Source organism: Penicillium hordei, assembly GCF_028827395.1.
Source record: "Penicillium hordei strain IBT 12815 chromosome Unknown utg000006l_segment0_segment0, whole genome shotgun sequence".
Taxonomy (NCBI): Eukaryota; Fungi; Ascomycota; class Eurotiomycetes; order Eurotiales; family Aspergillaceae; genus Penicillium; species Penicillium hordei.
Window position 1 is genome coordinate 1,184,739 of NW_026623147.1, and position 27,937 is coordinate 1,212,675.

At 49.8% G+C, this 27,937-nt stretch overlaps 14 protein-coding genes across 14 annotated transcripts; 9 read left to right on the forward strand and 5 right to left on the reverse strand.

Annotated features, from left to right (window-relative positions):
• Positions 1–1,150: 1,150 nt before the first annotated feature.
• N7537_011127 (uncharacterized protein) lies at positions 1,151–1,791 on the forward strand (the record flags this gene model as incomplete). The annotated part of the gene is made up of 2 exons (XM_056902181.1): positions 1,151–1,239; positions 1,308–1,791. The coding sequence occupies 2 exons, from the start codon at positions 1,151–1,153 to the stop codon at positions 1,789–1,791; spliced, it is 573 nt and encodes a 190-aa protein (XP_056747468.1).
• A 523-nt stretch (positions 1,792–2,314) lies between these two features.
• N7537_011128 (putative Coatomer subunit epsilon) lies at positions 2,315–3,477 on the forward strand (the record flags this gene model as incomplete). Its single annotated transcript, XM_056902182.1, has 5 exons — positions 2,315–2,339; positions 2,397–2,775; positions 2,849–2,984; positions 3,059–3,297; positions 3,369–3,477. The coding sequence occupies 5 exons, from the start codon at positions 2,315–2,317 to the stop codon at positions 3,475–3,477; spliced, it is 888 nt and encodes a 295-aa protein (XP_056747469.1).
• A 232-nt stretch (positions 3,478–3,709) lies between these two features.
• Positions 3,710–4,983, reverse strand: N7537_011129 (putative 6-hexanolactone hydrolase; the record flags this gene model as incomplete). The annotated part of the gene is made up of 3 exons (XM_056902183.1): positions 3,710–4,422; positions 4,549–4,694; positions 4,778–4,983. The coding sequence occupies 3 exons, from the start codon at positions 4,981–4,983 to the stop codon at positions 3,710–3,712; spliced, it is 1,065 nt and encodes a 354-aa protein (XP_056747470.1).
• A 1,251-nt stretch (positions 4,984–6,234) lies between these two features.
• pmi1 (mannose-6-phosphate isomerase pmi1) lies at positions 6,235–7,837 on the reverse strand (the record flags this gene model as incomplete). The annotated part of the gene is made up of 5 exons (XM_056902184.1): positions 6,235–7,229; positions 7,295–7,532; positions 7,585–7,676; positions 7,732–7,752; positions 7,807–7,837. 5 exons carry the CDS (start codon positions 7,835–7,837, stop codon positions 6,235–6,237), a joined length of 1,377 nt encoding a protein of 458 aa, XP_056747471.1.
• Positions 7,838–8,428: 591 nt separating this feature from the next.
• N7537_011131 (SAGA-associated factor 29 family protein) lies at positions 8,429–9,616 on the forward strand (the record flags this gene model as incomplete). Its single annotated transcript, XM_056902185.1, has 3 exons — positions 8,429–8,603; positions 8,740–9,262; positions 9,334–9,616. The coding sequence occupies 3 exons, from the start codon at positions 8,429–8,431 to the stop codon at positions 9,614–9,616; spliced, it is 981 nt and encodes a 326-aa protein (XP_056747472.1).
• A 284-nt stretch (positions 9,617–9,900) lies between these two features.
• N7537_011132 (2-5-diamino-6-ribosylamino-4(3H)-pyrimidinone 5'-phosphate reductase) lies at positions 9,901–10,029 on the forward strand (the record flags this gene model as incomplete). The annotated part of the gene is made up of 1 exon (XM_056902186.1): positions 9,901–10,029. One exon carries the CDS (start codon positions 9,901–9,903, stop codon positions 10,027–10,029), a length of 129 nt encoding a protein of 42 aa, XP_056747473.1.
• Positions 10,030–10,744: 715 nt separating this feature from the next.
• N7537_011133 (GTP cyclohydrolase II) lies at positions 10,745–11,933 on the forward strand (the record flags this gene model as incomplete). The annotated part of the gene is made up of 2 exons (XM_056902187.1): positions 10,745–11,845; positions 11,904–11,933. The coding sequence occupies 2 exons, from the start codon at positions 10,745–10,747 to the stop codon at positions 11,931–11,933; spliced, it is 1,131 nt and encodes a 376-aa protein (XP_056747474.1).
• A 492-nt stretch (positions 11,934–12,425) lies between these two features.
• On the forward strand, positions 12,426–14,100 carry N7537_011134 (bZIP transcription factor; the record flags this gene model as incomplete). The annotated part of the gene is made up of 2 exons (XM_056902188.1): positions 12,426–12,900; positions 12,950–14,100. 2 exons carry the CDS (start codon positions 12,426–12,428, stop codon positions 14,098–14,100), a joined length of 1,626 nt encoding a protein of 541 aa, XP_056747475.1.
• Positions 14,101–14,439: 339 nt separating this feature from the next.
• N7537_011135 (NAD(P)-dependent oxidoreductase) lies at positions 14,440–15,548 on the reverse strand (the record flags this gene model as incomplete). The annotated part of the gene is made up of 4 exons (XM_056902189.1): positions 14,440–14,698; positions 14,761–15,230; positions 15,285–15,473; positions 15,531–15,548. The coding sequence occupies 4 exons, from the start codon at positions 15,546–15,548 to the stop codon at positions 14,440–14,442; spliced, it is 936 nt and encodes a 311-aa protein (XP_056747476.1).
• A 571-nt stretch (positions 15,549–16,119) lies between these two features.
• N7537_011136 (actin-related protein 2) lies at positions 16,120–17,846 on the forward strand (the record flags this gene model as incomplete). The annotated part of the gene is made up of 7 exons (XM_056902190.1): positions 16,120–16,297; positions 16,359–16,405; positions 16,468–16,611; positions 16,715–16,940; positions 17,000–17,565; positions 17,623–17,700; positions 17,760–17,846. The coding sequence occupies 7 exons, from the start codon at positions 16,120–16,122 to the stop codon at positions 17,844–17,846; spliced, it is 1,326 nt and encodes a 441-aa protein (XP_056747477.1).
• A 611-nt stretch (positions 17,847–18,457) lies between these two features.
• Positions 18,458–19,402, reverse strand: N7537_011137 (uncharacterized protein; the record flags this gene model as incomplete). The annotated part of the gene is made up of 2 exons (XM_056902191.1): positions 18,458–18,897; positions 18,967–19,402. The coding sequence occupies 2 exons, from the start codon at positions 19,400–19,402 to the stop codon at positions 18,458–18,460; spliced, it is 876 nt and encodes a 291-aa protein (XP_056747478.1).
• A 620-nt stretch (positions 19,403–20,022) lies between these two features.
• Positions 20,023–21,282, forward strand: N7537_011138 (serine/threonine-protein phosphatase 2A activator; the record flags this gene model as incomplete). The annotated part of the gene is made up of 1 exon (XM_056902192.1): positions 20,023–21,282. One exon carries the CDS (start codon positions 20,023–20,025, stop codon positions 21,280–21,282), a length of 1,260 nt encoding a protein of 419 aa, XP_056747479.1.
• Positions 21,283–21,527: 245 nt separating this feature from the next.
• Positions 21,528–22,758, reverse strand: N7537_011139 (uncharacterized protein; the record flags this gene model as incomplete). Its single annotated transcript, XM_056902193.1, has 2 exons — positions 21,528–22,601; positions 22,657–22,758. 2 exons carry the CDS (start codon positions 22,756–22,758, stop codon positions 21,528–21,530), a joined length of 1,176 nt encoding a protein of 391 aa, XP_056747480.1.
• A 3,360-nt stretch (positions 22,759–26,118) lies between these two features.
• Positions 26,119–27,639, forward strand: N7537_011140 (alpha-L-arabinofuranosidase B; the record flags this gene model as incomplete). Its single annotated transcript, XM_056902194.1, has 1 exon — positions 26,119–27,639. The coding sequence occupies one exon, from the start codon at positions 26,119–26,121 to the stop codon at positions 27,637–27,639; it is 1,521 nt and encodes a 506-aa protein (XP_056747481.1).
• Positions 27,640–27,937: the final 298 nt, after the last annotated feature.

Here is a 27,937-nt window from a genome sequence, read left to right on the forward strand (position 1 = left end):
TATTGTACCTCACGTTTCCAAAAGCTGAGTTACCCTCCTTCTCGCTCATGATGTAAAAATGGGCCCCATAAAGGCCCTTCCAATTCATGACAACAGGTGAGCCTAAGCACCCAGTCAAAAGCCGCGGCAGTCTAAATAGAAAGTTCTAACAGCTAGAAAAGAATACTGCACGCATGGGTGCATATGCTAGTAGTTACATTACGAGGCTAGATTACTAAGGGGGATCTGAATGTTTCCGCCCTGGTAGGTGGTTTCGTCTGTGTTAGGCATAAGTCAGCGAGAGCAAAGAAGCTTTTTCTTAGACATAATTATGAAATGCACTACTTGATTGGCCATTTCATAATTATGTTTTCAATTTCGAGCTCTATATAGCGACAATGGCCTGTGGAAGTAGTACAGAACAACCCCTAGATGAATAACCTAAAGATCGTAACTACATAGGTAGTGGTGAGGTTGCAGGACTATATGATACCGCCCACTTACTACGTATATGCAGTTATCTAGACCCAGATCTCTACCATCTCTACCTTCATTTCTGCTGAGCTTCCACCCTCCACTCCTGGCGCTGAGATGTGGTCTTCTACGTCCACAGTCTTCCATAATCACCATGATGTATACGGCATGTTGGGAAAGCGCGATCTTTTTTATGATTGAATTTGTGCACTTGGTTATAAGGTTTTCCACAGTCGGGTCGGTGCCTAGTTTTAATATGTACTTGCCCTGTTACGATGGCCATGACGCCCTTTCCATCATCGCCGAAACACCTTTCGGTCCTGGTAACCATGGACTTAGCCCTAATTTACTTATATTGGGTAAATTACCCTCCAATTGTGATTTTATTTTACGGAAGTCGACGCCGGCTCTCAAGAAGGCTTAGTACTTTTCGAATAACGATCTATATATACAGCCCTTGAATTCTTTTCTCTTCTTCTGAATTATTACTTCTTCATCTATCTCCTTTCACTATTACATAATCCCGCCATCAGGTATACATCCAATCTACTTCAAGTATACCTCAACTGGTCTTCACTATAGAGTACATCGAATACTCGATCGACACCGGAGATTGATACACCACCACCAACCCCAGCTCCAATCCCTTAGAACCCTTTTCATATAAATCACCAAAGGCTATATACAACATAGCATGATGACATCCATGCAAGGCTACTACGAACAGGCCGAGGTCCCCAACTGGCTTGATGCCGTTTCTGGGGACAACCGAAGCATCGACCGAAGGTATGCATCTATATCCAGCTGTTTTCCATTATACATTTATATCAACATAATTCACAGGACACTCGAAGTCCATCAGGTGGTCACCACCCACCACAATACCCGCCACCCGGACCAGCCATCTCAGTCCGAACAACACCCATCTCCCCAGTCATCGCAATGTTCCTCTCTCGATCTACAAACTCTCTGAAGCTGGAGCATAAACTTCCAGCCGCGAGGCTGTTGGGCAAATCATCTCTTCGTCGGCTGTACGATCAAATCAGCCAACACGACCCACGACGGACATTCACCGAGTTCCGCAACGAAGAAGACTCAGTCTCGCTGGCCACGACCGCAACCGACTCAGAGTACGAAAACTGTTTCCTCCCATCCTGTGGAGCCCTACCACCACAGTCCGGAGAATCCTTTGCAACCACCTCTACTTCCCCATCACCGTCGCCCTTGCCGCCTACCAACCACGAACCCCAGTGGTTGCCTCTTGTGGCTGCACGACTTATATCGAGCAAGGCCCGCAAAGCATATCGGTCCTTGAAGAAGATGAAGTTTTCTCGGTGATTCCGAGAGAAGAGAGTTGGTACATGGTCTGTCTTCGATCATGTACCCCATGCTTATTCTTGTCTGTTGTTGCTAGCACCCAACCAAATTGTGCCACCAGGGAACATATGAAGTGAATCAGGTACTCTTTCAAGCTGGGGAATTATTCCAAAGGATTTTAACCCCATTTGTTTTGATGCGGCCCCAACTAACGTATATCTCACGAATTTGTTTGTTTTGTTGTATGGGAATGTTGATGTTTGTCCCATGTTGATACCCTGTAGGCTTTGGTTTCTGCCGGAAAATAGATCCATCCCATGTTTCCCAATCTCAATTACGAAAATGTGGAAATGACCATAAATTTTTAGATGCAGTGTGTCAAGTGTAGATCGAAATGTATAGATCCAAGGCGGTCGGCCCACCTGCCCCGTGTTATCTCGGCAGAGTTGCCTCTCCGCTATAAAGCCACCGTGAACAACTGCGGCCACAGGGCATCATCAACAACACCCATTCCCCTCGGACCAATTCTTCCACAACAGTCAACATGGATCCCTTTTCTGCAGAGGGCGGTAAGTCCCCCATATCCTTCTCCAGCTCTGATCCGTGCTAATCCAGCTTCCCCGCAGAGCTCCTCAACATCCACAGCGCCTTCCACTCAGGCCAATACCAGAATGTGACTGATTTCGAGACCGCCGCGCTCTCCCCTGAGAACCAACTCCCCGCTCAGGTTCTCAGACTCCGCGCCCAGATTGCCCTCGGCCAATTCGACGAAAGCCTCGCCGAGCCCTCCATCGAAGAGGACAGCCCCGACCTGTCGGCCGTCAGGGCCCTGGCCCTGCAGTCCTCCGGCAACACAGACGCTGCCCTGCAGCTCGCACAAGAACTCGCAGAGAACTACCCCGAAAACAACACCGTACAGGTCCTTGCTGGTACCGTACTCCAGGCCCAGGACTACAGCGAAGAGGCGCTGGCGCTGCTGTCCAAACACCAGGGTAACCTCGAGGCGTGAGTTACCTCCGTCGCACGAAGACTGCGATATAGCGGGGCATATCGATCTGACAATCTGTCTGTGTTTTAGCGTCTCCCTTATCGTCCAGATCCACCTCCAACAAAACCGGACCGATCTCGCCCTCAAGGAAGTTCAGGCTGCCAAGCGCTGGGGTCAGGATTCGCTGTTGGTCAACGTCGCCGAGTCGTGGGTTGGCTTGAGAGTTGTATGTCGATGAGAAACCTACAATCTATAAATCAATGTTGTGTGAGTGCTGACTTCTGTGTTTCTGCTGTACAGGGCGGCGAGAGCTACCAGTCTGCTTTCTACGTCTTCGAGGAGCTCGCCTCCGCACCCGGTACCTCCGCACCGCTATCTATCGTCGGGCAGGCCATCTCCGAGATCCACCTGGGTCGTCTCCCCGAGGCTGAGGCCGCCCTCACCGCCGCTCTTGAGAAATTCCCTACCAACGTGGAGTTGATTGCCAATAGCATTGTTTTGAATGTGTTGGCTGGCAAACAGACTGAGGACATGGAGTCGTATGTCATCCCGTCGTGGCTCCGTTTAAACGAGATAGTGGACTCGATGCTAACTTGTATCTCTCGTCTAGCCGGTTACAGCAGATCCAGCCCGCCCATCCCCTTCTCACTGACATCCAGGAAAAGAGCGAGTTCTTCGATACTGCGGCTGCTAAGTTCTCCGCCAAGGTCTCGTCGTAGAATAACCTAAATGCTGTTCCATATATTTGTTGTTTTGTTTAATCCGAGCCAGGGCAGCCTATCCTGCTTGTTTATGAAAAGACACGACCTATCTCAATCTTGCAATTGGTACCATATTTGTACCATATTTGGATTCCTTGTCTGTAATTCGGTATGGGACAATAGGAACAATAAGAACCAGTTCCTATCCAACCTATGCTTCTGCGCCTAAACCATGTGGCAGCAAAATAAATCACAGCCGAGCAGCCAACCACCGTCGCAACTCCGAACGAGTCTCAGTCTCCTCCTTAACCATAGTATAAAACGGCGCATCATGCACCTCATCAGCCCCAACAACAAAAGTAATCTCCCCGAAAACCGACTTAATTTTCTTCACAAACTCCTGAATCGGCGAAAGCAAAATCTCATCCCCACCAGCAAGAACCAAAATCCTCTCCGTCTTAGCATCCCTCCACCACTCAGCCGGGGCATTAAACGGCTCATTCCAATTATCTGCTGGGCTACCCCCGCGGTAAGAATTAGACCACCTGGTCAAAACTGCCGGCGTGAGAATATCCTTCCACAGATTATCCTTCATCGACGGCCACTCTGTACTAAAGTTGATCCAGGGTGCGTATGTAAAGACGCCCGCTAATGGCGCCGACAGCGCCAGCGGCTCGATCTCAGCGTGCGGGTGAGTTAGGTGCAGCAGCGTCGCAGCGGTGAGGTTCCCGCCTGCGGAGTCGCCGCCGATAATCACGTTAGCTGGTGAGCGGCCCGTCTCATTGATGATGTAGCGCAGGGCTTCGATGGCTTGGCGGAGTTGGGTTGGGTACGTTGCGTGTGGGGTTAGCGTGTACCGTGGGAAGAAGACGGCTAGGTCGTGGCCAGTTTCGTTTAAGGCTTTTAGCATGTCGAGCCAGAAGTCGAAGTAGGCCGAGATGGCCGGCATGGCGAAGCCGCCGCCTGTTCGTAATGGTTAGAATTTTCGCTTGCATTTGTGGATATATGCAATGTTATGATTAGGGGGGTTTTTTTTGCTCTTGGGTGGGAATTTCTCCGTGTGTTACACAATCGAGGTTGGGGACGTACCATGGTAATATACGATCACGTTCTTGGCGTTCTTATTTCCCATCCAGTGGCCCACTGTATTGTGTGGGAGCGTAACGGTCTCGGGTTCAAGACCGCGCTTCTTCATGATGGTTTCGTAGGTCGCTGAAGTTGGGGGAACGAGGTACCTGTGCGACAATACCAGGTAAATGGGTTGTCCATTCTCATTCTTGCTTCCTTGGGATTTATATGGAGGTAGAGAACAACCTACTGTGTCTGCCGATCCGACCTTCGATCAACGAGTTTCCGAATCACGGCGGCCAGGATGTGGTGATCGTAGCGCTTGGGGCTGGCTTTACCCCGAAAAACACCAGTAATGGCAGCATACACCATGCTGGCGTACATGGATAGATGCAGGAAGGGGATATCTGCCTTTTCCCAGAAGCCGAGCCGGGGAACACCGTTATTGGACGACATGATTATTTGAGTGATTGAAGCTCTTGGAGAAGTGGAAAGGGGAGGTGAGTCTTTTTATACCCGGTCTCCCCGCTCTTTAGATTCCCTTGTGGGGCCTGCAGGAACTGGAGCCGCCGGCTACTGATTGGCTGTGCTCCGAATCCACATCGTGATGTCCTCAAGGTACCGCTTTAGGGAGCTTATCGCATTGTAATAGGATTTGTTTGTGAGATTCTGTATGATGGATTTGGGGATGCAATCTATGCTAGGATGTAAGAACGAAACAACAGAAATATTGTATAAGAATTCAAACAAGGACAGAGTGTGTGGGAACTCTACTCGTTTTGTTGTTTTTGAGCTTGTCCACGGCCTTTCGATGTTCAATCCCAGAGAGGTATAATAAACAGAAGTCTGGTAAAGGGGCAGAATGGAACGATCTTTCTTCAAGCAGAGAGTTGTTCCGTGTGTTCCAAATTCGGGGATGTTATCCATGGAAGGAGAAAGAGTATAAACCGGCCGGATGTATACTCGGGCAAGCAATCGAAGAAGCGGAATCAAATTTCCACCCCGGCCGACTCGCCATACGTCCTTGTGCGCAACCCTTGAATGAAGTGCGCGTGATTATTCACCAGGTGGTCTGAAGACTGTCCGTGACCTGAACACGCAGATGCTAACATCGAACAATAAAATCGTTGGAATGGCTTTGAACACCGAGGCTGTGGCTTGGGAAGATTGAAGGGCCGTTACTTCTGACTTGTAAGAGTGTAATGTCTCAAGGACGAGAATGATTGGAGAACTGCAAGGGATTATTTTGACAAAGCCATAGCAAACATATATCCAAAAAAAAGGCACCTGCCAGCCTTACGTTCTCTTTGGTCTGAATTCCTTGTCTCCTACGAGCCATAAGATATATATACTGGTCGAAAGAAAATTAACAAATTGGACGAAGGGAATTCAGACTTGAGAACCTCACAGACAATTAACCCGATAACTGCATTGGTGCAAAGGTCGGTCTCTTTGGAGGCCTATTGGCACAATACGTCCGAGACCTTGGGTGGTTGTAACTACAGCTTGAACACTTCCAAGTTTGTCTTTTGTCTTTGGCATTACATTGTTTTCGTAATTTTGTTATTTTGTTATTTCACACCAGAATACCATGCCAGAATACCATGCTATGTCCCATGTGCATCTCACAGGTTTGCGCCAATCCCAGAACGGCGTGTTTCATCTTGACACCACAGATTAGAATATGACAACTTAGTTACCATTGACCTATTTTTCCTCACCGGTCGGGGCCAATTCACAGAATGCCTTGTAGGTCGTAAAGACATCATCGTCGCCCTCGCCGCTGCCGGTGTTCTCAATCACACATTCAGCGGTAGCACCGACGAAGAAAACGTAGCCCTCCTGGACCTCCTCAGTCTTATTGCCGACAGTAATCTTGCCCTTGCCGCGTGTGCAAATGAAGATACTGGGGCCTTCGATCGGGTCGAAAGTGGCCTTGGCGCCAGTCCGGTTCAAGTCGGTCTTGATGACGCTGAACTCGTCGATAGGAGGGTCGTAGAGCATGGCGGACGAGGCGCTAGAGTAAGCAGTGGCATTCAGGACGACATAAGGGTAGTCTGTGGCCTGGATCTTCTGCTCCTCAATTGGTGCGTACGAGTAGGTCAGCATCTGGGTGAGGGTGTCGACGTCCTTGAATTTCGGGGTGAAACCGGCTCGCACAACATTGTCAGACGACGCCATGCATTCGATTATATCACCGGAGATATAAGCGTGGATGTCATCTGCCTTCAGGAACATACCCTCGCCAGGCTGCAGCTTGACAAAGTTGAGGAAGAAGAAGATGAACAGGCCGATGTCGTTCGGGAACTGTCCGTCCAGACGCTTGGCAAGCGCAGCCAGCTCGGCGGGGTTGGTAGGGTTCGTCTCCACTTCACCTGCTAGGGTTGCAAAGCTATCGGGGCTGTTATCCGCGGCCGAGATAAGGGCCTTGCAGGCTGTCTCTACCTTCTCGGATGAAGACTCCATCAGGGTGGTGAAAAGGGATCGTAGCGCTTCCTTGTTCTTTTGGATGACGGCAGGTTCCTCTGAGTCCTCGTTACCCTTAACAAGTTGCTCGAACTCACTCGCTGCCTGGTCACCAACAAGGGTGCGCAGAGGCTCCACAGCCTGGAGGAAATGCGTGATCTCTGCGAGCGGACGGAAGCCACACACACCCTCGAACGGAGTGATGGCGATGGTCATTTCGGGCTTGTGATTGTCATCTTGAAATTAGTTAGCCGTGTTTCTGGGTGCTCGTTTATTGGGTGTGATCCCAATTACCACTCACCGGGATAGTTCTTTGGGTCCCGGGCATGGAGCTGCTCCGCAAGCTTCTTGTTGGGATGGGCCTGGATGCTGAGCGCTTTACGGATGGAAAGCACCTTGAACAGGAACGGGAGTCTGCCTCCAAATCGTTCGCTGATATCCGTCGACAGCAGGGCCTGGTTATCCTGAACCATGTCGAGGAGGGTACGCTGGGTCTCCACATCTTTAGAGGGAAGAGACGGGTGTGTGCCCATCCAGAGCTACGGATTGTGAGCTCATTGCCTCCAAAATTGCACTTTAGCCATCACTTACTTCCGCATAGGGCTTTTCGGCCTCAATCGCAAAATCCGGGCCGGCTGTTGTGGCTGCATACTTTGCCGCTGCCGACTCTTGGCCGACCTTGCCTATGACGGGTTAATCAGTGCGGGGAACACAGTATCGCAAGTGGTACTAGCTTACCCCAGTCGTAGCTGTTGACGCCTAAAGGGGGAAATATCAGCAGATGTTCCTTCTTCTAAGTATCTCAAAACTTACCGCATTGCAGCCGAAGTAGTGGGACCTGCATAATGAAATGGATGTTTGGGGAAAAAGCGGAGGGGCAACCAGGAACTTGGGATTAGAAATGCCCCGCCAAGCCTTCGGTGAGAAATGTTGGACAGGGCCGATGATTTCGACCTATGACACACGTTCAGAGCTTTATAGGGAAGATTGGTTTGGTATTTCACTGAGATGGGTTTTGTTTCTGGGATTCACGGAGTATCCCAATCTGGCACGGATTGCCGCACCAGGTACTTCCGCAACCGTCCTTCCAGTTATACCCGAAATATACAGCCGCATTGGGACAGTAAAGTTGAAATAAATTCGGTAGGATTAAAGTCTCTTGATGTTGATCACCAATATACCCATCGAGAAGACAAAGCCTAACAGTATACAACTGTCAACGTCAATTATATCTACAATGTCATTTCCCAAAGTAGTTTAGCGTATCAACCCCTACCGCCCGGAGGACGAAGCCCTTATCACCGCATCTCCAACCTTTTGAATTAACAACTTGTTGCTTCAAATCTGGAGTTTTCAATAACCTGGGGTTCTGGTCAGCAGTAAGCTGTTCATACTATTTACACATTCCTTACCCTACCTTGTTGGTGAACGGAGGATGTCTCGCAACCGCCCCCGACCCAGAGACAACGGCTTTGGCAATAATGAGGAATTGGAGCTCTGGACCAAGATCTGCCAGGATATTCGAAAATCTAAGGAGAAGTTCGATCAACAAAATTCATTGTCTGTGCAGATTAAAACGTTGGTAGACAAGATTGCGCATGATGGCAACCGTGAGTACCCCCGCACTAGATCCATCGGCTCTATAGCCGACAGTGCAAAGCTCCAATATGCGCGTCGCTTGAAATTAATTCGAACAAATTCAAGCTTATTATCAATCACATATACTAACATCGCACTGCCAATCAGAACCCACCATGGCCGAACACGACCAACTCGACAGCTGGCTCCGCCTGAGCCAGAAGCTCAGCGAAGACGAGCGCTCGATCATGCAGGACGAGCCATGCGATGTAATCAAAAATCTAGAACTGCTTACTGCATTGCGCAAGGCATCCGAAGCCGAAGCGCCTCCAAATCGGTCCGCATCGTTCAACAAGTCTCGCAAGAAAAGAAATGAAGTCGAAGGTTCGGTGACCGACTCCCCCAGTGCCTCGGGGGCTGACAAGACCGCACGCTCAAAGGGGACCGTCCCACGCAGCGCAAGCGTCTCGTCGAGCACGCAAGCCCGCGAAGGGGGCCGCCAGGATAACCTCATGGTCAAGATCGAGGAGGGGCCGTCGGAGGGGACCAAGGGCACTGTCGCAGAGCGGAGTGGTTTGCTAGTGGTTGGGGCTCAGGTTGTCTTCAAACACAACAAGAATAAACAAGGTGTCGAGGGCGAGGGGATCCAATGCATAATCAAGGCTGTTACTGGTGACGGACCGAAGAAGCGGTAAGTGATGTTAGGTCGTTTGCGTTTCGTCTCAATTTACATTGACTGACGCGCGTCATGTCTGATCCCAGATATGATGTGCAAGACCCTGAGCCGAATGAGAATGGTGAGCAGGGGGCGGTTTATAAGACTACTGCTGCCTCTCTCATTCCCATTCCTCAGCTGAGCACCCATTTAGCTGCGTACCCGGCTGGCAAGCAGGTCCTTGCGCGATACCCGGACACCACCACCTTCTATCGCGCCGAGGTGATGGGTGCAAGGAAGGACGTCTATCGCCTCAAGTTTGAGGGTGAAGAGGACGATAAAGAGATGGAGGTCGACCGGCGCTTTGTGCTGGATATTCTGGGCAAGTAATCTCAAGCTGTTTCTATGATCTGATGTGATGATGATACCATTTAAGCGCGGCGCTATCTGGAGTTCGAAGGCCTACCATGGATATGGAGTGCTTTCATCTTGACTAGATACTTTAGTTAGAAAGAACAAAATCCTTTTTTTTTCGAAACTGATAATTTCTGTTCTTGGCTTAGTGGCCGGGGGGATCTACATGTAAAAAGCTGGGGTTGAATAGAGCAGTTCTAGATGTCTATAATATAAGTTTTCTATAACACTTCGCGAAAGCTTATATCCCAGAAGACAATATGCTAGCCTGGCCTCTTGACGAGGGCGGGACTATCTATGGGAGTGGCTTCGAAGCCGCAGGAATCAACTACGCTGTATACAAGGCAAACGATGACAATGCAAATCACCTCACTCCCATCATGCTGTAAACGCTGTTATCGCCCCCGGCGGCGATGGAATCTAGAGCTTCTGGGCCAGGATGATGCCGATAGCCCCCTCAGTAAGGCGCCCATTCTGACGAAGTTTGATGGCACATACTACCTTTCGTTCTCGACGAATATATAGTATACGGATAAGTATGATCTGAGAGATGGATTCCACGCCTTTGAAAATGGCCAGAACATTAAGAGGATTGAAGATGGATGTGTCTGAGTCGCTGATATCCATGCCACTGGTGGCGTGATAAAATGCCGCGATTGGGTATCTATTCCTCCCCGATGTCGGCTTCGAATTGTTAGATTGATGCATATAGGTGAAGTGAGAATAATATTCAGTGGATTGACTCTAGGCCAAGGAATAGCCATGCATTTCATAGAATAGTGTAATTATAGATCAAGGCTTAAAGAACTTAAAGAACTTGGCTAAACAGATATCCTGCCTTACCGATAGGTAGGTGGAGGCCCAGAAGAATGTGCTAGAGTAAGCCGTGACATATAGATGACTCAGCCTTCTTCTCCTCGTGCCGAGGGAGGATAGCCGGGGGCATAGTCCTACTTCGCAATTAAAACTTTCCATTGAACAGACTTCATTTTGTATTTTTGTCAGATTGATGTGCTATTCAACACCTATCCCTGCATACCCAGAGCTTCTGCAGTAAGCCTCACGCGTCACAAATTCCGAGTACCCCGCCTCTCCGCCGTCGCAATGACCGACCTACCGGCCCACGCCTCACCAAAACTTCCCCCGCGTACGCTCCCGAGCAGATCAGATGGACAATCGGATGATTCGAGTCAGGGGGGCATCGCAGCAGGCGAACAGACCCCGGCTCTACCGGACTCATTGCTATCGCCCGCATTCACCCCACCTGCAACCCCCGGCGGCACATTGAACTTGGATCTAAGTCCCACAGCAGTCCTTCACCAAACCCAGGCAGCAGATATCGACCATAAGAGCCAGGGCGCTAAAGGCCCGAAGTTACTCCCGCGGCTCCCAGCAGTGGAATGTATTGTGCGGGCACGGATCCCCACAACCAATGGAGCGGAAATGTTCCTGCACCTCTACCACAATGATCTGGATGGAAAGGAGCATTTGGCAATTGTATTTGGAAACAATATTCGCAGCCGGAGCTTGGACAGTGTTCGACCAGGGGAGACCGAGATGGACCGAATGATCCGCGGCGCGTACGTTGGGAAATTACACCCGGGCCGAGTCAGCAGCCGGTATGATGACGATCTGGTCGGGTCAGCCTCCACGCCAAAGCAGGTTGAGCCGCCACTAGTGCGAATTCACTCAGAGTGTTATACGGGCGAGACGGCGTGGTCGGCGCGGTGCGATTGCGGCGAGCAGCTGGATGAGGCGGCGCGCTTGATGTCTTTCCCTGTTGAGGATCTTGCCTCTGATGCGCCTCCCGAGGTCCAGTCCCTCTCCTCACATTCGACAGGCGGTGTGATTGTTTACCTGCGTCAGGAGGGTCGTGGAATCGGGCTTGGCGAAAAGTTGAAGGCATACAATCTCCAGGATCTCGGGTCGGATACCGTTGAGGCAAACCTTTTGCTCCGCCATCCGGCTGACGCTCGAAGCTATGGACTGGCCACGGCTATACTGGAAGACCTCGGTTGTGGCGTGGATGCCATCCCAGAAGGAATTCGTCTACTCACCAATAATCCCGATAAAGTCCGCGCCATCGAGGGCCCCAATCGGGAAGTTCTCGTTAAAGAGCGGGTGCCGATGATCCCATTGGCTTGGCGGACTGGCGGCCAGAAAGGAATTAAGAGCTCTGAAATTGAAGGATATCTTCAGACTAAGGTATGTTTGTGAACCGTTTCCCAGTTTGGGGTTGATACTAATATGCCGGCTTTGATAGATCTCGAAAATGGGCCATATGATCCAATAATCCTTTGAGCCTGTCGTTTTGAGCTTTCTCCCCCATCATCATTCCCCTTTTCATCTGGCTTATACTTTCTTGAATTGGAACCTACAAAAGCCTGTGTATATGATCGACACGACCGAATCTTTTTCTCTTTGTGCATAATCTTGATCCTTTGGGCTTGTTCCAAAGTTGTATATGGCGTTGATACTGTATATTCTTCTTATTTTTGTGTGGCTTTGCTGCCTCAATGCGTCATGTTCATCACCAGCCTCTCCTGAAGAATTGGAGTTTTGGTCCGTAGAGATATAGTATTTGGAACAAAGATACATTGTCTGTTCATCGTCAAGAGCCCATTGAATGTGATAATACCCATTTTCCCGCATGAAAGTTTAAATGTTATGGACTGCAGACACTCTTGACCCACATAGCATACTCACGTCTTACTCCTAGCGTTCTCTAACTTCCATTCTTCATTTCCTTAACTTGAATGGCCAATCTTAGCGCGTGTGCAAGGCAATGGCCACCCGCGGTACAAACGCCAATGAGTATGTGGCGGCTTCGCCCGACCTGCCCGACCTGCCTGAACGTTCGCAACCTACTCCCCTCAACAGACCCGAAGACTCGCCAACTCCTCCCCGAGCGGCTTCGATAGACGTGGATGGACTCTTGGGCAATGGCACAACATCAGGACGCAAGCGCAAGCTGAATAGCATGTCATCAAGAGGTGTCGCCAATCTCACTCCCGATCAGTTGGCCAAAAAGCGGGCCAACGACCGCCAAGCGCAGCGCGCAATTCGAGAAAGAACCAAGGGCCACATAGAAGCTTTGGAGCAACAGGTCCGGGACCTGTCATCACAGAAACCCTACCTTGATCTTCAAGCAGCTCTAGGCGAGAATGGGAGGATCCGATCGGAGAACGCGGAGCTCCGCCAAGGGCTTAAGGCAGCGATGGACATTATCCAACCATTGATCGCTAGGCCAGAACTATCAGGTCAGTTGCGCGCCTGGATAAAATTCAAGTCTCAAACTGATAAAGATAGGTGCATCTCCTTCTCTAGCTATACCCAAGCCTATTCCGCCCCCTTCGCATGCATCCCCAGTGCCAGACGCCGATCACCTCACCCCAATTCCAGGCGAGAAATCATATGCCGAGTCCCTTGCCAGTCTTGATACGCCTTCTCCGACTCATTCTGCACCCACCCTCGGGAGTCGCCGCAACAGTACCAATGGAGGTCCTCCGTCGGTCTCTCTCCGTGTCGCGTGGGACTCGCAGCGCCATAATATCACACACGGCTTGAACCTCAGCTCCGAAGAGCGTCTAGGGTTTAACTTCCTTATCAATGGTTCGCATAGTGTTCCTAAAGTCGACCGGCTTCACGGCAGCAGCTCAGAAAACCTCCGGTATCCTCAGCTGAATCCTCCGACACCAATATACCCACATCCCTTGACTACTACCTCTGAACCTGGGCCACCTGCATTTGCTGCTCCGATACAAAACGTACCAGCGACATGTCCGTTAGATAACATTCTTTTGGAATTTCTTCATAGCCGGCAACGCGAGGCGGCTCAAGGCATCCCCAGACAAAATTTAGCCGGGCCACCGTACCCGAGTGTCTCCTCGTTGCTGAACCCGGAGAGGAGTGTCTATTCCCATCCAGTCTCAAAGGTTTTCACAGATATCCTGCGCACCTTTCCAGATATCTCATCTCTGCCGGTGCAGGTTGCAGTGCTCTACACCATGTTCCTCCTCATGCGCTGGCAGATTTACCCTACGCAAGAGAACTATGAGCGACTCCCAGAGTGGCTAACCCCGCGCCCAACACAAATTCTCCATCCACACCCTGCTTGGATGGACTATATTCCCTGGCCGGGAATGCGTGACAGGGTCATTACAAATTATCAGAACTACCCGTTCGAGAATTGGTTCATCCCATTTACAAGCGGGATGAGGGTCAATTGGCCGTATGAGGACACGGACTGTCTGTTGTCAGCTGGCGACTCGGACGAGCTGGTTATCAACCCGGTCTTCGAACGGCATATGAGGAACCTGTCCAATTGGTCATTGGGGACGTGCTTTGCGGAGACTTATCCCTCTCTGGCAGACACCGCACGAATCAAGCCGACAACACAGACAACACAGCCCAACACCCCGTACGGGCCAGACTCACCAGGAGACCACACAACCACTTGAGCGAGTTTCCTTCCAACCACTATTCCACCTCTACCAAGTTGATCTTGGTTAATATTTTTCAATTCCGCGACTAATCTTTGACGAAAGGGAATCCTGGATTCCAGCAAGCCAAATTCTTTAATTTTTTTTGGGAGGGGGATGGTTTTTCTTAAGCCGAGTCCTAACACAAGGGCAGAAAGGCTCAAGCATGTGAGAAGGGCCACAGGTCACCTCACCTGATTATATATGCGTTTCCAGTAATTGATGTCTGCAGAGATCATTCCGGTCTGGAAATTTAAACGAATACAATTTTTCAAATCAATAGCTACTCTATATCTTATGAGACCTATGATTTTGACTTTACTCTTTCCTGCTCTTCTCATTCCAAAACTCCAGACCAGCCTTCTGGCGCAGCGTCCCGTACATCGCACTGCTGTCCAGGCATTCTCCGCCATATTCTCTCGCGGCCTCCATGTTAGCCCGGGCAAGCTCAAGCCCAGGAAGCTCAACACCCCGCTCCTGGGCCATCGACATAGCATGCCTAGCATCCTTAATAGCAAGAGAAACCCCAAAGCCAGGACGGGAGCCCAGGGGCGGCGCATAAGCGCCGGTAGTCAATCTAGAAACAATGATAAGTATGAATAGCCGCAATACCAGCACCGAAACAATATTGTAACACACCTCTTAGAATACCCTCCAGCAACAGGACCAAAAGCCTCACCAATGAGCTCCTCCATAGGACCAGTTCCAAGCCCGGTCTTCTCAGCAAAGACCTGAGCCTCCCCAACAGCCTCCATCATATTAACAGTAACAATGTTACCCGCGATTTTCAGAAGCGAGGACTTTGCAGCATCCTCGCCGCAATCAATCACGCGCCGTCCCATCACATCTTGGATTAGAGGCTTGACGACCTCCGTCGCACTCTTAGGACCACCAATAGCAAAAACAAGCTTGCCATCCACGGCAATTGGGTTCCCGCCGAAGACCGGCGCTGCTACGTACGATGCACCCTTGCTTTTCAGCTCCGATACAGCTGAACTTACGGTCTCGGGATGCACCGTTGAGCAGTCAACGAAGATCTTATCCTTCAGGGATTGGCTTGAACCCATCGCGGTGGATAGCAGACTTTGGAGCACTGAGTCATTGGAGACCTGGGAGGGGATTTAGTTGCATTGGTATGTATCCTCTCGGTAGAATCGGCTTACCATGGTGAAAATGATTCCACATTGAGACACCACCTTCTCGAAATTGGGTTCTGGGATTGCTCCCAGCACTTGCAGGGGTGATCCGCGCAACATCGTGCGGTTCGAGTAGATCAGGCTGCTAGCCTTCTTCGCGGCTAGGTGGCGCTGCAGGTTGGAGGCCATTGCTAGGCCCATGGACCCGAGTCCGTACTGCGTGCATGATTAGTTCTTTCGTTCAAGTCCATGGATGCTCTAGGGGTTACTTACCCAGCCGATTTGTGGCATCGTTGCTCCTGTTGTCCTCGGATGCGGATTCAAGTCGGTCACGATTTTATCTATAGATAACAAGCTGAAGCACCGGTTCGAAGGATTCAAGCAAAATCTGGCAATGTGGAATCAACTTGAGCAGGGCAATGCGATCTTTGCACCAGTCCAGGGAGGATAGGAACCAGTGGAGCGCGTGTTTCCCGAGGATATCGGAGTCGGCCGACAGGTAGCTCTTCAACGCTATGAACGGCTTGTGCTTGTATGGAGGTTAAACTATGCTTGGACTTTATTACTGTGGGTAGATCAGTCCTCTCTTTACTTATATTATATGCTTGATGTGCCCTCGTAGTCAAACCCACGTGTACACCCCTTGATGTGAGGCGTTCCATATGTACTATATCCTGCGCATATAATGATTTCAGCATCATTCCACTACTTATAAAGACCTGAAAAGCATTATTTACATTCTAATCCATCATATCTGAGCTTGTCTGGTCCAAGAACGTGGTGATGCGGTCACATACCGTCATGGCTGCGGCTCGCCCCTAGCTGTGGGGTGAATATCAGGTACGGTACGGTCACGTAAGTTATGATGCTCTGTCCGTCGTGGGCTCGACTTCAGACATCCCCAACACCTCCGCTCTCCCCTGAACCCTCCTATTTCCGCTCATCTTGGGAGTTTCCAAATAGAATATCAGTCTCGACGGTATACTCAACTCCTAACCGTCGAATCCCCAATTCCTCCAAGATGGCGGAAATGCCCATTGGTACACACCGATCCCCCCAGGCTACCGTGTCCCAGCTCCAAGCTAACAAGCTACTCCGCAGTCCTCGATGGAGGAACCGGCTTCCTCAAGGTTGGCTATGCCGCCCAGGTATGTCGCACGACCGCTACAGTCCTCTCTCTGCTCCTGCCTAATTTATATTCTCTTGCCAGAACTTCCCAGAGCACCAGTTTCCCTCGATAGTGGGGCGGCCCATCTTGCGAACGGAGGAGCAAGGCGGCGACATCGTGGTCAAGGATATCATGTGCGGTGATGAAGCCGCCGCTGCACGCTCAATGCTCCAGATCAGCTACCCTGTATGTTTATCTCGGGGATTCTTGTCCTCGCCTTGTTATTCTACCCCGCCCTCTCCGCAAACCATGCAAGTGTCTTGTCAATGCCTAACCCGTGCTGCTTTAGATGGAGAATGGAATTGTCAAGAAATGGGACGACATGCAACACCTATGGAACTACACCTTTTACGAGAAGATGAAGATCGACCCCACGGATCGCAAGATTCTCCTCACGGAGCCGCCGATGAACCCGCTCAAGAACCGCGAGCAGATGGCCGAGGTGATGCTAGAAGGATACGGATTTGGCGGTGTCTATGTGGCGATCCAGGCGGTGCTGGCACTGTATGCCCAGGGTATGTGATACAAGACAAGAGCGTGAGGGTTCGGGATCAATACTGATGTCATGTTATAGGTCTGAGCAGCGGCGTTGTTGTGGATTCCGGTGACGGTGTGACACACATTATCCCCGTGTACGAGTCGACCGTACTCAACCACCACATTCGCCGCCTGGACGTAGCCGGCCGCGACGTCACTCGCAACCTGATTGCCCTCCTTCTGCGCCGCGGCTATGCGCTGAACCGAACCGCTGATTTCGAGACCGTGCGCCAGATCAAGGAGAAGCTCGCTTACGTCTCCTACGATCTCGAGTTGGACAAGAAGCTTTCTGAAGACACCACCGTTCTCGTCGAATCGTACACGCTGCCCGACGGCCGTGTCATCCGTGTCGGTAGTGAGCGCTTCGAGGCTCCCGAGTGTCTCTTCCAACCTCACTTGGTTGACGTTGACCAGCCTGGTATGGCTGAAATGCTCTTCAACTGTATCCAGGGTGCCGATGTCGACGTTCGTTCTAGTCTATACAAGGCCATCGTACTCAGTGGTGGTAGCAGCATGTACCCCGGTTTGCCCTCTCGTCTGGAGAAGGAATTGAAGCAGCTCTGGCTCACTCGCGTACTGGGAGGCGACCCAGAGCGTCTGAACGTACGTGAAATAACCCCTGGCAAAAGTATATGTATAGCTTGGCTAATACTGTTCCAGAAATTCAAGGTCCGCATCGAAGATCCGCCTCGCCGGAGACACATGGTGTTCCTGGGTGGTGCTGTGCTCGCCAACTTGGTTAGTATCCTCTTTTTTTTTCACTCTACTCGGGTTCTTGCTAACACCATTTCCTTCAGATTGCCGACAAGGAGGACATGTGGGTGAGCAAGCAGGAGTGGCAGGAACAGGGTGCACGCGCCCTAGACAAGCTCGGCCCGCGATGAACGGATTGTATTTAGGCGGTTCTTGGTCTGCTCTTTTTTTCTCTGATTTCCTGCTTCGCATTGTTTGCAAGCCATGTTGCCCGGGTCTTTTTTTCCCCTATCCTCTTTTTCCTGCCTCCACCCCCCCCCCCCCCCCCCCAATGATTGTCGATATACTCCCGTCCGTCTTGTAGTTTCCCCTGTCTCTGCGCCTGCTTCCTACATTGTGCCTAGACTGGTCTGGCGCGGGTGGATTCGGGGCGTTCGTGACAGAAAAGAACGAAATATTTCTATCGACTTTTCTTGTATACTAGCTTCGTAGGTAGATATTATCTACGTATGAACTACCTAGGTATGGTTGAACTCATGATCATGATTACATACAGTCTATCGTCAACATCAATATACGACACATAAAGGCATACCCATATGTACCCGCTCCTCCTTCTCTTCAGCGAAAATGGCTACCCACAACCCTGGGCAGAGACAAGTATAAACTCAAGAAACCCGAAAATGCAAAATGCTGCACGCAAAACGCAACAAAACAAACGAGGACTATCACAACAGAAAGAGTAAAATGAAGAGAGAAACAGATATCAAAATTAAAGACTAGTCAGCAATCCATCTCCAGACTAAGTCTCAACAGCCCCCGGCGAAACCGCCAAGATAACTGCGAGAGTAGCAATAATCAACGAAGCAGCCACAAACGCCGTAAGTGCTACACTGCCCCGACTAGCCGGGAACTTCCCACGAATAATCCAATACTGACTCTGAAAGTAACGGTGAAAGCCAACAACAAGGATAAGGATTGAGACGCCGATGAAAGTTGAGCCGAGGGGCTTGCCTACGCTACGAAGACGGGCGGATGCAGAGGAGACGTGGAACGCGGCTGAATCGTAGTCTGACGAGGCGAGATGTGGGGGTAGGATGCCCGAGTATGAGTTGGAGACCGGGTCGAAGTATTTGGCGTTTGTGTTTGAGGACGCGCTGTTCAGACGGAAGAGTTGCGTTACTGCGATACCAATTGAGGCGAAAGCTAGGGAGGTGCGCATCCAGGCTAGGAAGGTTCGTTCTGTTGGAAAGGGAGTACATGTTAGAGGGGTCTATGTGGACCTTTCACGGTAGGCCGCGCATATCGTACCTAATGCGAGGTGGTCGCGGGCTACACTGCCTTTATTCTCTAGTTCGAGGCTGCCGTATTGTTCTGCGAATTGGCTATACCAAGATTGCTGGGGCTCGGAAGTCGAGTCTTGGTTCGTTGATTGGTTGGCATTGTCACGGTTCGTATTGTTTAATTGTGAAGGCTGCGAGGCGGCTGCTTGCTCTGTGGACTGATAGCTGCGCCCGGGGCCGGCTGTGTTGATTGGGGTGAACTCGGTGGATTGGGATGAAGTCTGAACTGGGTTCTGGCTACGCGTATGGTTTCGGGACGAGGAGCTCGAGTGGGACCGGGTGCTGCCGAAGGAGGATGACAGGGCTGAATCTGTAGGCGAGCGTGACGATGAGTGGTTGTTTTTCGCTCCTCTAGAGGCACTGGGACCTGTCGGAGGGGACGCCGGTGAGTCGAATGTATTCATTATGGCGTGCTCGTCTGCTGATCTCTCACAGGAGGATATTGTCCAATACGAGGTCGCCAGGGACCAGGTTTATGCAGGGCCGAAACGCTATATTCTTTGATGTCAACAGAGGATGAAAAGTAGCTGTTAGAGATAAGATATTCACGGGAATGGTAAACAATAGCTGTGTCTGGTATGCTGCAGCCTTGTAATCTGCATTCACTTCCACTGCTCCTCTTTTCAGGGTGCTGGGGCCATCATGTGGCACATAATGTGACCTCGAGCAAAAGCAAAACCGTGAAACGATGTGCTGATCTCCCTGTCACCTGACCAATCCGGGGAAGCGATCACATGCTCCACTCTAACCCACTTGGGCCAAGTGAAGGGTCCAAAGTGTCACTGCGACCTGTAAGCTTGATATGTCGATATACACATCGAATGTAGATCACTACTTGTAGTCATGTACCTGCTCTAATATTCATATACGATTAGACAAACTACCACGTTATCTTCCTCCCTCAACAGTACGACATTGCGTCATCCTCTATTTAAGGCAGGCGGTCAGCCCAGTGTTATGCTCTGTATCAACTTATCGACTTATCCGACTTATCAATTTCCTTTCGCCTCATCCAACCAACAGAATGGCATCACAGACATCTGTACCATCTCCTACGGGGAAGGTCGATCTCTCCAAAAAGCTCTCAGACTTGCGGTCAAATACCCGCAGGGCAAACCCAAACACCCGAGACCTAGCTCCAGCAACCCCTCCTCTCCCTTCGCCGCCCGACCTCTCCGCCCACCAGTACCGGCAACCAACTCGCCGCATCCTATCCGCTAAAGACCATGAACTCTTCCTCTCATCACCGACCTACAATCTTGTCCTAGCCTTCGTCTTCGGGCTAACTGATGCTGTGCGGGGGCATTCTATCACCGACCTCCAGAAAAAACCTCAATCCGAATCTATCTCCAAGGTCCTCTCAGTCGTCACTCAGATTCGCTCCCTCCTAGCCAAAAACCCACCAATCGACCAAGGTGGATCCCGATTTGGCAACCCTGCCTTCCGAGCATTGTGTGACGATGTAAGCGCCCAGAGTGCATCATGGCACACCAACATTCTCGGACTGAAAGACGCTGGCGCAACAGAAGAAGCCTCGACATATCTAGTCAACTGCCTGGGCTCACGGGAGCGGATTGACTACGGCTCTGGCCACGAGCTGAACTTCATGATGTGGCTGCTATGTCTGTACCAGCTCGGTCTTCTCCCCTCCAGCGACTTCCCAGCCGTCGTGATTAAGGTCTATGTCGAGTACATGCAACTCATGCGCGAGATACAGTCAGCTTACTACCTTGAGCCTGCTGGATCGCACGGTGTCTGGGGTCTGGATGACTACCATTTCTTGCCGTTTTTGTTCGGAGCTAGTCAACTTGTCGGGCACCCATATATCACTCCCTTGGGTATTCACAACACGGCTACTTTGGACGAGGAAGGTGATAATTATCTCTATCTGGACCAGGTCCGGTGGGTTGAAAGTGTCAAGACTGTCAAGGGACTGCGTTGGCATAGCCCTATGCTGGACGATATCTCCGGTTCTAAGAATTGGACCAAGGTTGAGAGTGGCATGAAGAAGATGTTCGTTAAGGAAGTGCTAGGGAAACTCCCTATCATGCAGCACTTCTTGTTCGGGAGTCTCCTGCCTGCTGCTGAAGGCATGACCGATCCTTCTAAGGCAGATTCTGAGCATGACGGGCATGACCACGCCCATGGTCACGACCATCCTCATGAGAGCGCAGATTGGTTCGGTGATTGCTGCGGTATCAAGGTGCCCAGCACCGTGGCAGCGGGTGCTGAGATGCGTAAGCGTATGGGAGGATCGAATCTGCGCCCAATTCCTTTCGATTAAGGCCGCAGATGGGAATTTCGGACAAAATAATGAATCAACGTGACTAGCATATTAGAAAATGTCAAAACCGATAATCTCCATATACTTCTAGTTACTCGAGTAATTGGTTTTCTACTCTTATCAGCTACCCTTAAAATACCGCTTGATCAAGCCCTGTCGATTTCAATCTGAAATACCACTATGTACATATACGACACCACTGGCTAGCACACTTCTTTCCACCGTCTTCCACCCCCAGAAATCCTCTACCGCCATGTTGCATTTGCAGTTCCTACAGTTCCAGAACAGCCTGTTGGTACAGTATAGCTCCGGTTAGGATTACTTTCCCAAGTAATGGTACCGTCCGATCCTTTCTTGAAGAACTTGTACTCAAAAGTGGTACCAGCGGGGAGATTGATACTGGCAGTCCACAATGGGTTAGACGTTGTGTATGACTCTGCAGACAGCGCGATCGCCGACGACGTAGACCAGGAGCCCAACTGGCTGATTGATCCGGTGACGAAGACATTCTGTCCATATGATGTGGTCACCAGCTCCTTGAAAGTTACCGAGACGGAGGTGGCAGCAGTAGCACATGCTGTAGTAGTTGTTGTCGAAGTTGTGATGGTGCTCGTCTTACTCGTGGAAGGTGCAGAGCTAGCAGTCGAAGTCGACCCTCCCCCCGTACCCCCAACGGCAATATCAGCACAGTGGAGATAAACTTGGCCCGTTTGGAACGAGTTCCACCGGAAGCGCAGCAGTGTGTGGGCCGAGTCGTAGTCTGGGATTTTGATTTTCTTCGTAACGGTGTAGCCACCGGCGATAGTTGTCTTGCAGGAGTTTAGTGGAGCGCCATCGACACCCTGACAACCGCGGTTGGTGTTGGCACTGAATGCATTGCAAGTGAACCAGTCATTGCGCCAGCACGCTTCATCAGCAGTGCAGTCAGGACTGTAACCACAGGTCTGGCCTGCAACATCTGTACATTTCAATTCACCCTCCAAGAAGCAATCTTCGGCAGCTTGTTTCTCGTCATTGGTTGGAAGGTAGTTTGGGTCCAGGAACAAGTCGACTAGAGTCTGATTCTGGCAGATACCGTATGTAAACATGCCACCATGGTCGCCATTGTGGTCGACACACCATTGCACATCGACGATCTGATTTGCAGTATATGTGGCCACCACAGAGTTGCCCCAGTAAGCGCTAGGCTGGTTATAATCAACACTAACTCGTGCATTATAACCACATGGTCCACTTCGGCCAACTTGGGGTCCTTCCAGGTCCGGCCAAGGAGCTACTGGTTCAAGGATGGAACATTCAGGGCAGGTATCAATGCCAGCCTAATAAGGTCAGTCTAATGTATTGCATCCATGAATTCATCGTCTGAAATCATACCTCAAATCCAAGCCGAGTACGACTGGATGGAATGGTCAGGTATCCATGAGCATTAACTGAGGATAATAGACCTGCTAGAGTCAGAATAGAGGATGTCTTCATCTTGGATATACTGTCTCAAAAATTCTAGAGACTGAGTATAAGTTGCTCGACTGTTGAAATCGAGCGAAACATCGCCCTTTTATACATGAATTTCCCATAATCTTTTCTGCGATATCAGCCATGTCAGATTCCTACGATTCCGAAATGGCCGTCGGCTGGAGAGTCTGAAAATGTAAGAGCATTGTCTTGGTAGGTATATATTTTCACAGTGGTATTTGCTTTTGTGGCGTGAAGCCCGATAATTGTCCGTCAGCCGCTAGGGCAAAGGGATGCAAGCGTCAAATTCTTAGTCGAATTCCTTCTAGCCTCGACAAGAAAAGCCGATAAATCCCCGCTTCTCTTTTATATACTAATTGGGTAATCAGCATAGTTAAGACGACGGCAGCGTTCGGCATTTCCGTTTCTTCGGGACAGTCGCAGTTATTTCAATTCAATTACAATCAAGGAGTATACTTAGACCAAATGAATGACCTAGAGTTAACTTTCAATTCTCCAAGTATGTCTGCTTATTGACCGTCCTAGGCCCCACAACATATTATGATTCTTCACCATTGTGCCCCCCTCTACCCCCCACACCTAAGGAACGCCCATTTACGCCACAGGCGTTAACCTATATCACCCGCACCATAAAGAAGTCATGCGCACCGAATGTCACCGAAATTACCCTGTTGTGCGTGTATTCAATCTTGGTTTTGAACAGATATCTCTAAGTAACCAACGAGGGACCAGTGTGCTTGAGCCCAGACCTAACATTACTCAGTAAGCCAACTCTGAGCATTCTCTAAAAGAGGAAATAGCTCAAGTAAATACGAAAGGCATTAACTACATAGATGTGTCTTCGTACGTGCGTACTTTATTTCCTCTGCCACTGCATAGTCTTACGTTTCCGTTTTAGGGCTTTGGCCTTGCCTCTATTTGTTCACCAAGTAAGATGTATAAGAGGCAAACTGCTGAAGAGACCTTAATAAAATAACGCAGGACCTATGATTTCCACATGAAACATGGCCCAATCAGAATGACCCTTTAATTCTATATTTGTGCATTATTCAAAACATAAAACACATAAAGAGTTGTGGTATACTCCTGGCAATCCTTATCCATAGTCATATATTCTCTCACTAACCTCTCATAAAATAGACTGCTAAATATTGTAGCAAATAATCCTCTTGGACCCAAAGATATTTTTGAAATACGAGTACGACTTCCTTTTTTTCACGACCGAAATTTATTCGTATCTTTTCTTTGAATAGCTCGAATACTTCGGCAGTTAAAAGGGACCACATGTTCGAACCCTTTCTGGATATTAGTTGGACTTGGAGGTTTGGTTTTTCTTGCTTTATGAGATGGCTTCCGTGAGTGGGTATGTGGTAAGAAAAACAAGAAAGCAAGAAAACCGAAGGAATACCATATTAGAGTCGGCCTATGCTAGATTTATTATTTCATTTGCATGTTCAGAGTCCAGGGTTCACCTAGAGTACTTGTAATATACGACCGATAATGAATTATTAAAAACCCCCAAACACCTCTCAAAACATGTCTAACTAGACCTCTACAAAGCCCATAAATGGGGCCCAAGGCCCAACCAGCAGTGGGGTATGGGCTATAATGGGCTATCGATGAGGGCCTATAATAGCCCATCGTAGCCCATTAAGGGGGTCTTGACGCTTACAAACCGACGTCTTGTAATCGCTATATTTTAGCCTTCTACTAAGTGTATAGAGTTTTAAGTTAAATTATAGAGTTAAAAGAGCTATATATGTATAAAGTTCAATTTTAAATAAAATCGAACGAGTGAAGGTCGAGATATCGTGACAAAGGCTTAATATTAATGGTTTGATATTGGTTATATATTTAGGATCCATCCGGGAGTATAACCACTTTCTAAGTGAACCTCTTAATTTAAAACTTATCTAAATAACGCGTTTTCTCGTATGTTTCAACGTGATATATAAATTTAACTAACTATTAACTATATATTAGTTAAAATAATAACACATAACCCCAATATAAGGGCTAGAAACGAATTTCTAAACGTAAGGTAATTAACTTAAAATGTTTGTATTGTTTAGTGCTAATTGGGCCGAATGGCCCCCCCCAAAGCCCAGCTCATTTGTCAGGTTGGGCTATGGGCTTTGTGGGCTTTGCGGAGGTCTAATTTAGGTCTGCCAGAAAGCTACCATGGGATCCCAGATCCCAGTCTTTAATTGACTCTATAATTTTTATCCTATACCACGATTCTCCCCTGATTGTCCACATACTGACATCTCTTCTAGTGTCTTTCCGATATGTAGCTCTAAATTAGAGAGAGCATGGTGATAAGCCCCCGCGCTTTCAATAGACAAGACCACGCTATTATTGCTAAGCCCCCTTCTGCAGTCTTGGATGAAGAAAGAAATCTCCCCACCGGAGATTTATCCCGCTAGTTCTGGACCGGGAAAAATACTTCGAGCCAATGAGTGACATGAAACACTTGCGATGATCTTAGGAGATCCCGAGATAACAGTGGTGCTCTCACACAGGTTCTTTTCACCGTACATTCACACGCACACACGCACACACGCATATCTTTCCTAGGCATAATGCACTTCAATCCACAATCCGCATTGGACTTGCATTCATGTGCAGCTTACATCGGGCAAGGCCGGAGCGAGATAGCCAACAATAGTGTATGTGTGGACTTGTCGACAAGAGGTAGAAGTACATCGCGAGATCAAGATCATATGATTTCCAACCCCTCAGCTCGCCCCACATCTTCAGGCCCTAAACTTCAGGCTGCTTGAACGCCACAATTCTACGGCTAAGCTTGTCTTCTTCCAGTCCAATAGCCATTCAGTTTGGTTGCAAGAAAGGGGAAAAATCCCGGTGGAACAACCTTAATGCTACTATGATGCGGGGTGCATTCAACACAATCCTCAAAGCTCTCTCCCCCCAGGGCTCATCCTCGTACAGATGGCTTCTTGCGAGCACCAGAGGAAGAAAACCTTGTGTCTCACTCTGTCACAAGTCAGAAACTCCAGGATTCGGTTTAATCCGTACTAGTTCTACGAATAGCGTCGTTTTTATACTCCGTTGGTATTAACCGGGATTGTGAAGAGTGCCTTTCGCTTATATTATTAAGTAAACAATGCGTCTTTATTAGAATGATTGGAGGAGAATTACCGCCACTTTAGTGACCCTTGCTACTCATCTCAAAAATGGATGCTTGACGGATGAACTGAATAATATAAATACGAAGGCTGGGCACTGCACAGGATAAAGGCCCTACCCTTTTCTCTTCAACACCCATTGAAGTATCTCGTTCCTAAGTTAAACGGCGACAAGGCCTGCCTGATCTACCCTTTCTTCTAAAGGTGATCAAACATGTTCTCACGACGAAGCTTCGAACGCTTCTGCGCACTGGTGCTAAGCCTTGCTGCCACTGGCACGCTTGTTGAAGCTGGGCCCTGTGATATCTATGCCTCCGGCAACACGCCCTGCATCGCCGCCCATAGCACCACACGCGCCCTATACAGCGCCTACACCGGCGCACTCTACCAGGTCAAACGTGGCTCCGACGGTACCACAACAGATATCCCGCCGCTGTCCGCTGGTGGTGTTGCCAATGCCGCTGTCCAGGACAAATTCTGTTCAAGTACAACTTGCTTAATTACGATCATTTATGACCAGTCTGGCCGTGGTAATCATCTCAAACAGGCTCCGCCTGGCGGCTTCAAGGGACCTGAAGCTAATGGCTACGATAACCTGGCCAGCGCGATTGGCGCCCCAGTCACACTGAACGGTCACAAGGCGTACGGCGTCTTCATGTCTCCCGGCACCGGCTACAGTAACAACGCCGCCAGCGGCACGGCTACAGGGGACGAAGCAGAGGGAATGTACGCAGTGCTCGATGGAACCCACTATAACGGTGCCTGCTGCTTTGACTACGGAAATGCCGAGGTCAGCAGTACCGATACGGGCAACGGCCATATGGAGGCCATCTACTATGGTGACAACACTGTCTGGGGCTCCGGCGCTGGGAGTGGTCCTTGGCTCATGGCTGACCTTGAGAACGGCCTGTTCTCTGGCTCCAGCCCAGCCAACAATGCTGGCGACGCATCGTTGTCTTACCGATTTGTCAATGCCGTTCTCAAGGGAGGGCCAAACAAGTGGGCCCTCCGTGCTGGCAATGCTGCATCTGGCTCTCTATCGACATACTACAGTGGCGCGCGTCCAAGCGCGTCTGGATACAACCCGATGAGCAAAGAGGGTGCCATCATCCTTGGCATCGGCGGCGACAACAGCAACGGCGCCCAGGGCACGTTCTACGAGGGCGTAATGACCTCCGGCTACCCGACCGATGCCACCGAGAACTCAGTGCAGGCTGATATAGTAGCGGCAAAATATGCCACCGCGGCGCTGACTAGCGGGACAGCGCTCACCGTTGGGTCCTCGATCTCGCTGCGGGCTACCACGTCCGGCTACACGACGCGCTATATCGCACACACTGGCGTGACTATCAATACTCAGGTTGTCTCGTCATCTAGTACCACAGCTCTCAAGCAACAAGCTAGCTGGACGGTTCGGGCCGGTCTTGCTAATAGCGCTTGTTTCTCGTTCGAGTCCGTCGATACCCCGGGAAGCTTCATCCGGCATGCTGATTTCTCGCTCGTGCTTGCTGCCAACGACGGCACCAAGTTACTCCACGAAGATGCCACATTCTGCCCCCAGACTGGCATAAGTGGCCAGGGTAGCTCCATTCGTTCCTGGAGCTATCCCACCCGCTACTTCCGCCACTACGAGAACACGCTCTACATTGCGAGCAACGGCGGTGTCCACGAGTTCGACTCCGCTACTTCTTTCAACGCCGATGTGAGTTGGGTGATCAGTACCGGCTTTGCTTGAGATGTATTGCATATTTCATAGGCACGGTATAGAGATGTGCTGGGAGTGAAATTTATATCTTGTATTATTGGTGTCAATAATCCTGCCATTGACTATGGGCGACTAAGGGGACCACCAATACATGACTCTCTCTCATTGGTTTATATGACCAGGCAGGGGTTTAGATCCACTCTCACTTTACAAGTACAATGTTGAATCTATAGCATGCTGACTTTTTACCTCTACAATTGTATCAACTTGCCTGTCATATGTATACTCTCTAAGTGTACGCTCTATAGTAAGTCGATATATAGTACCA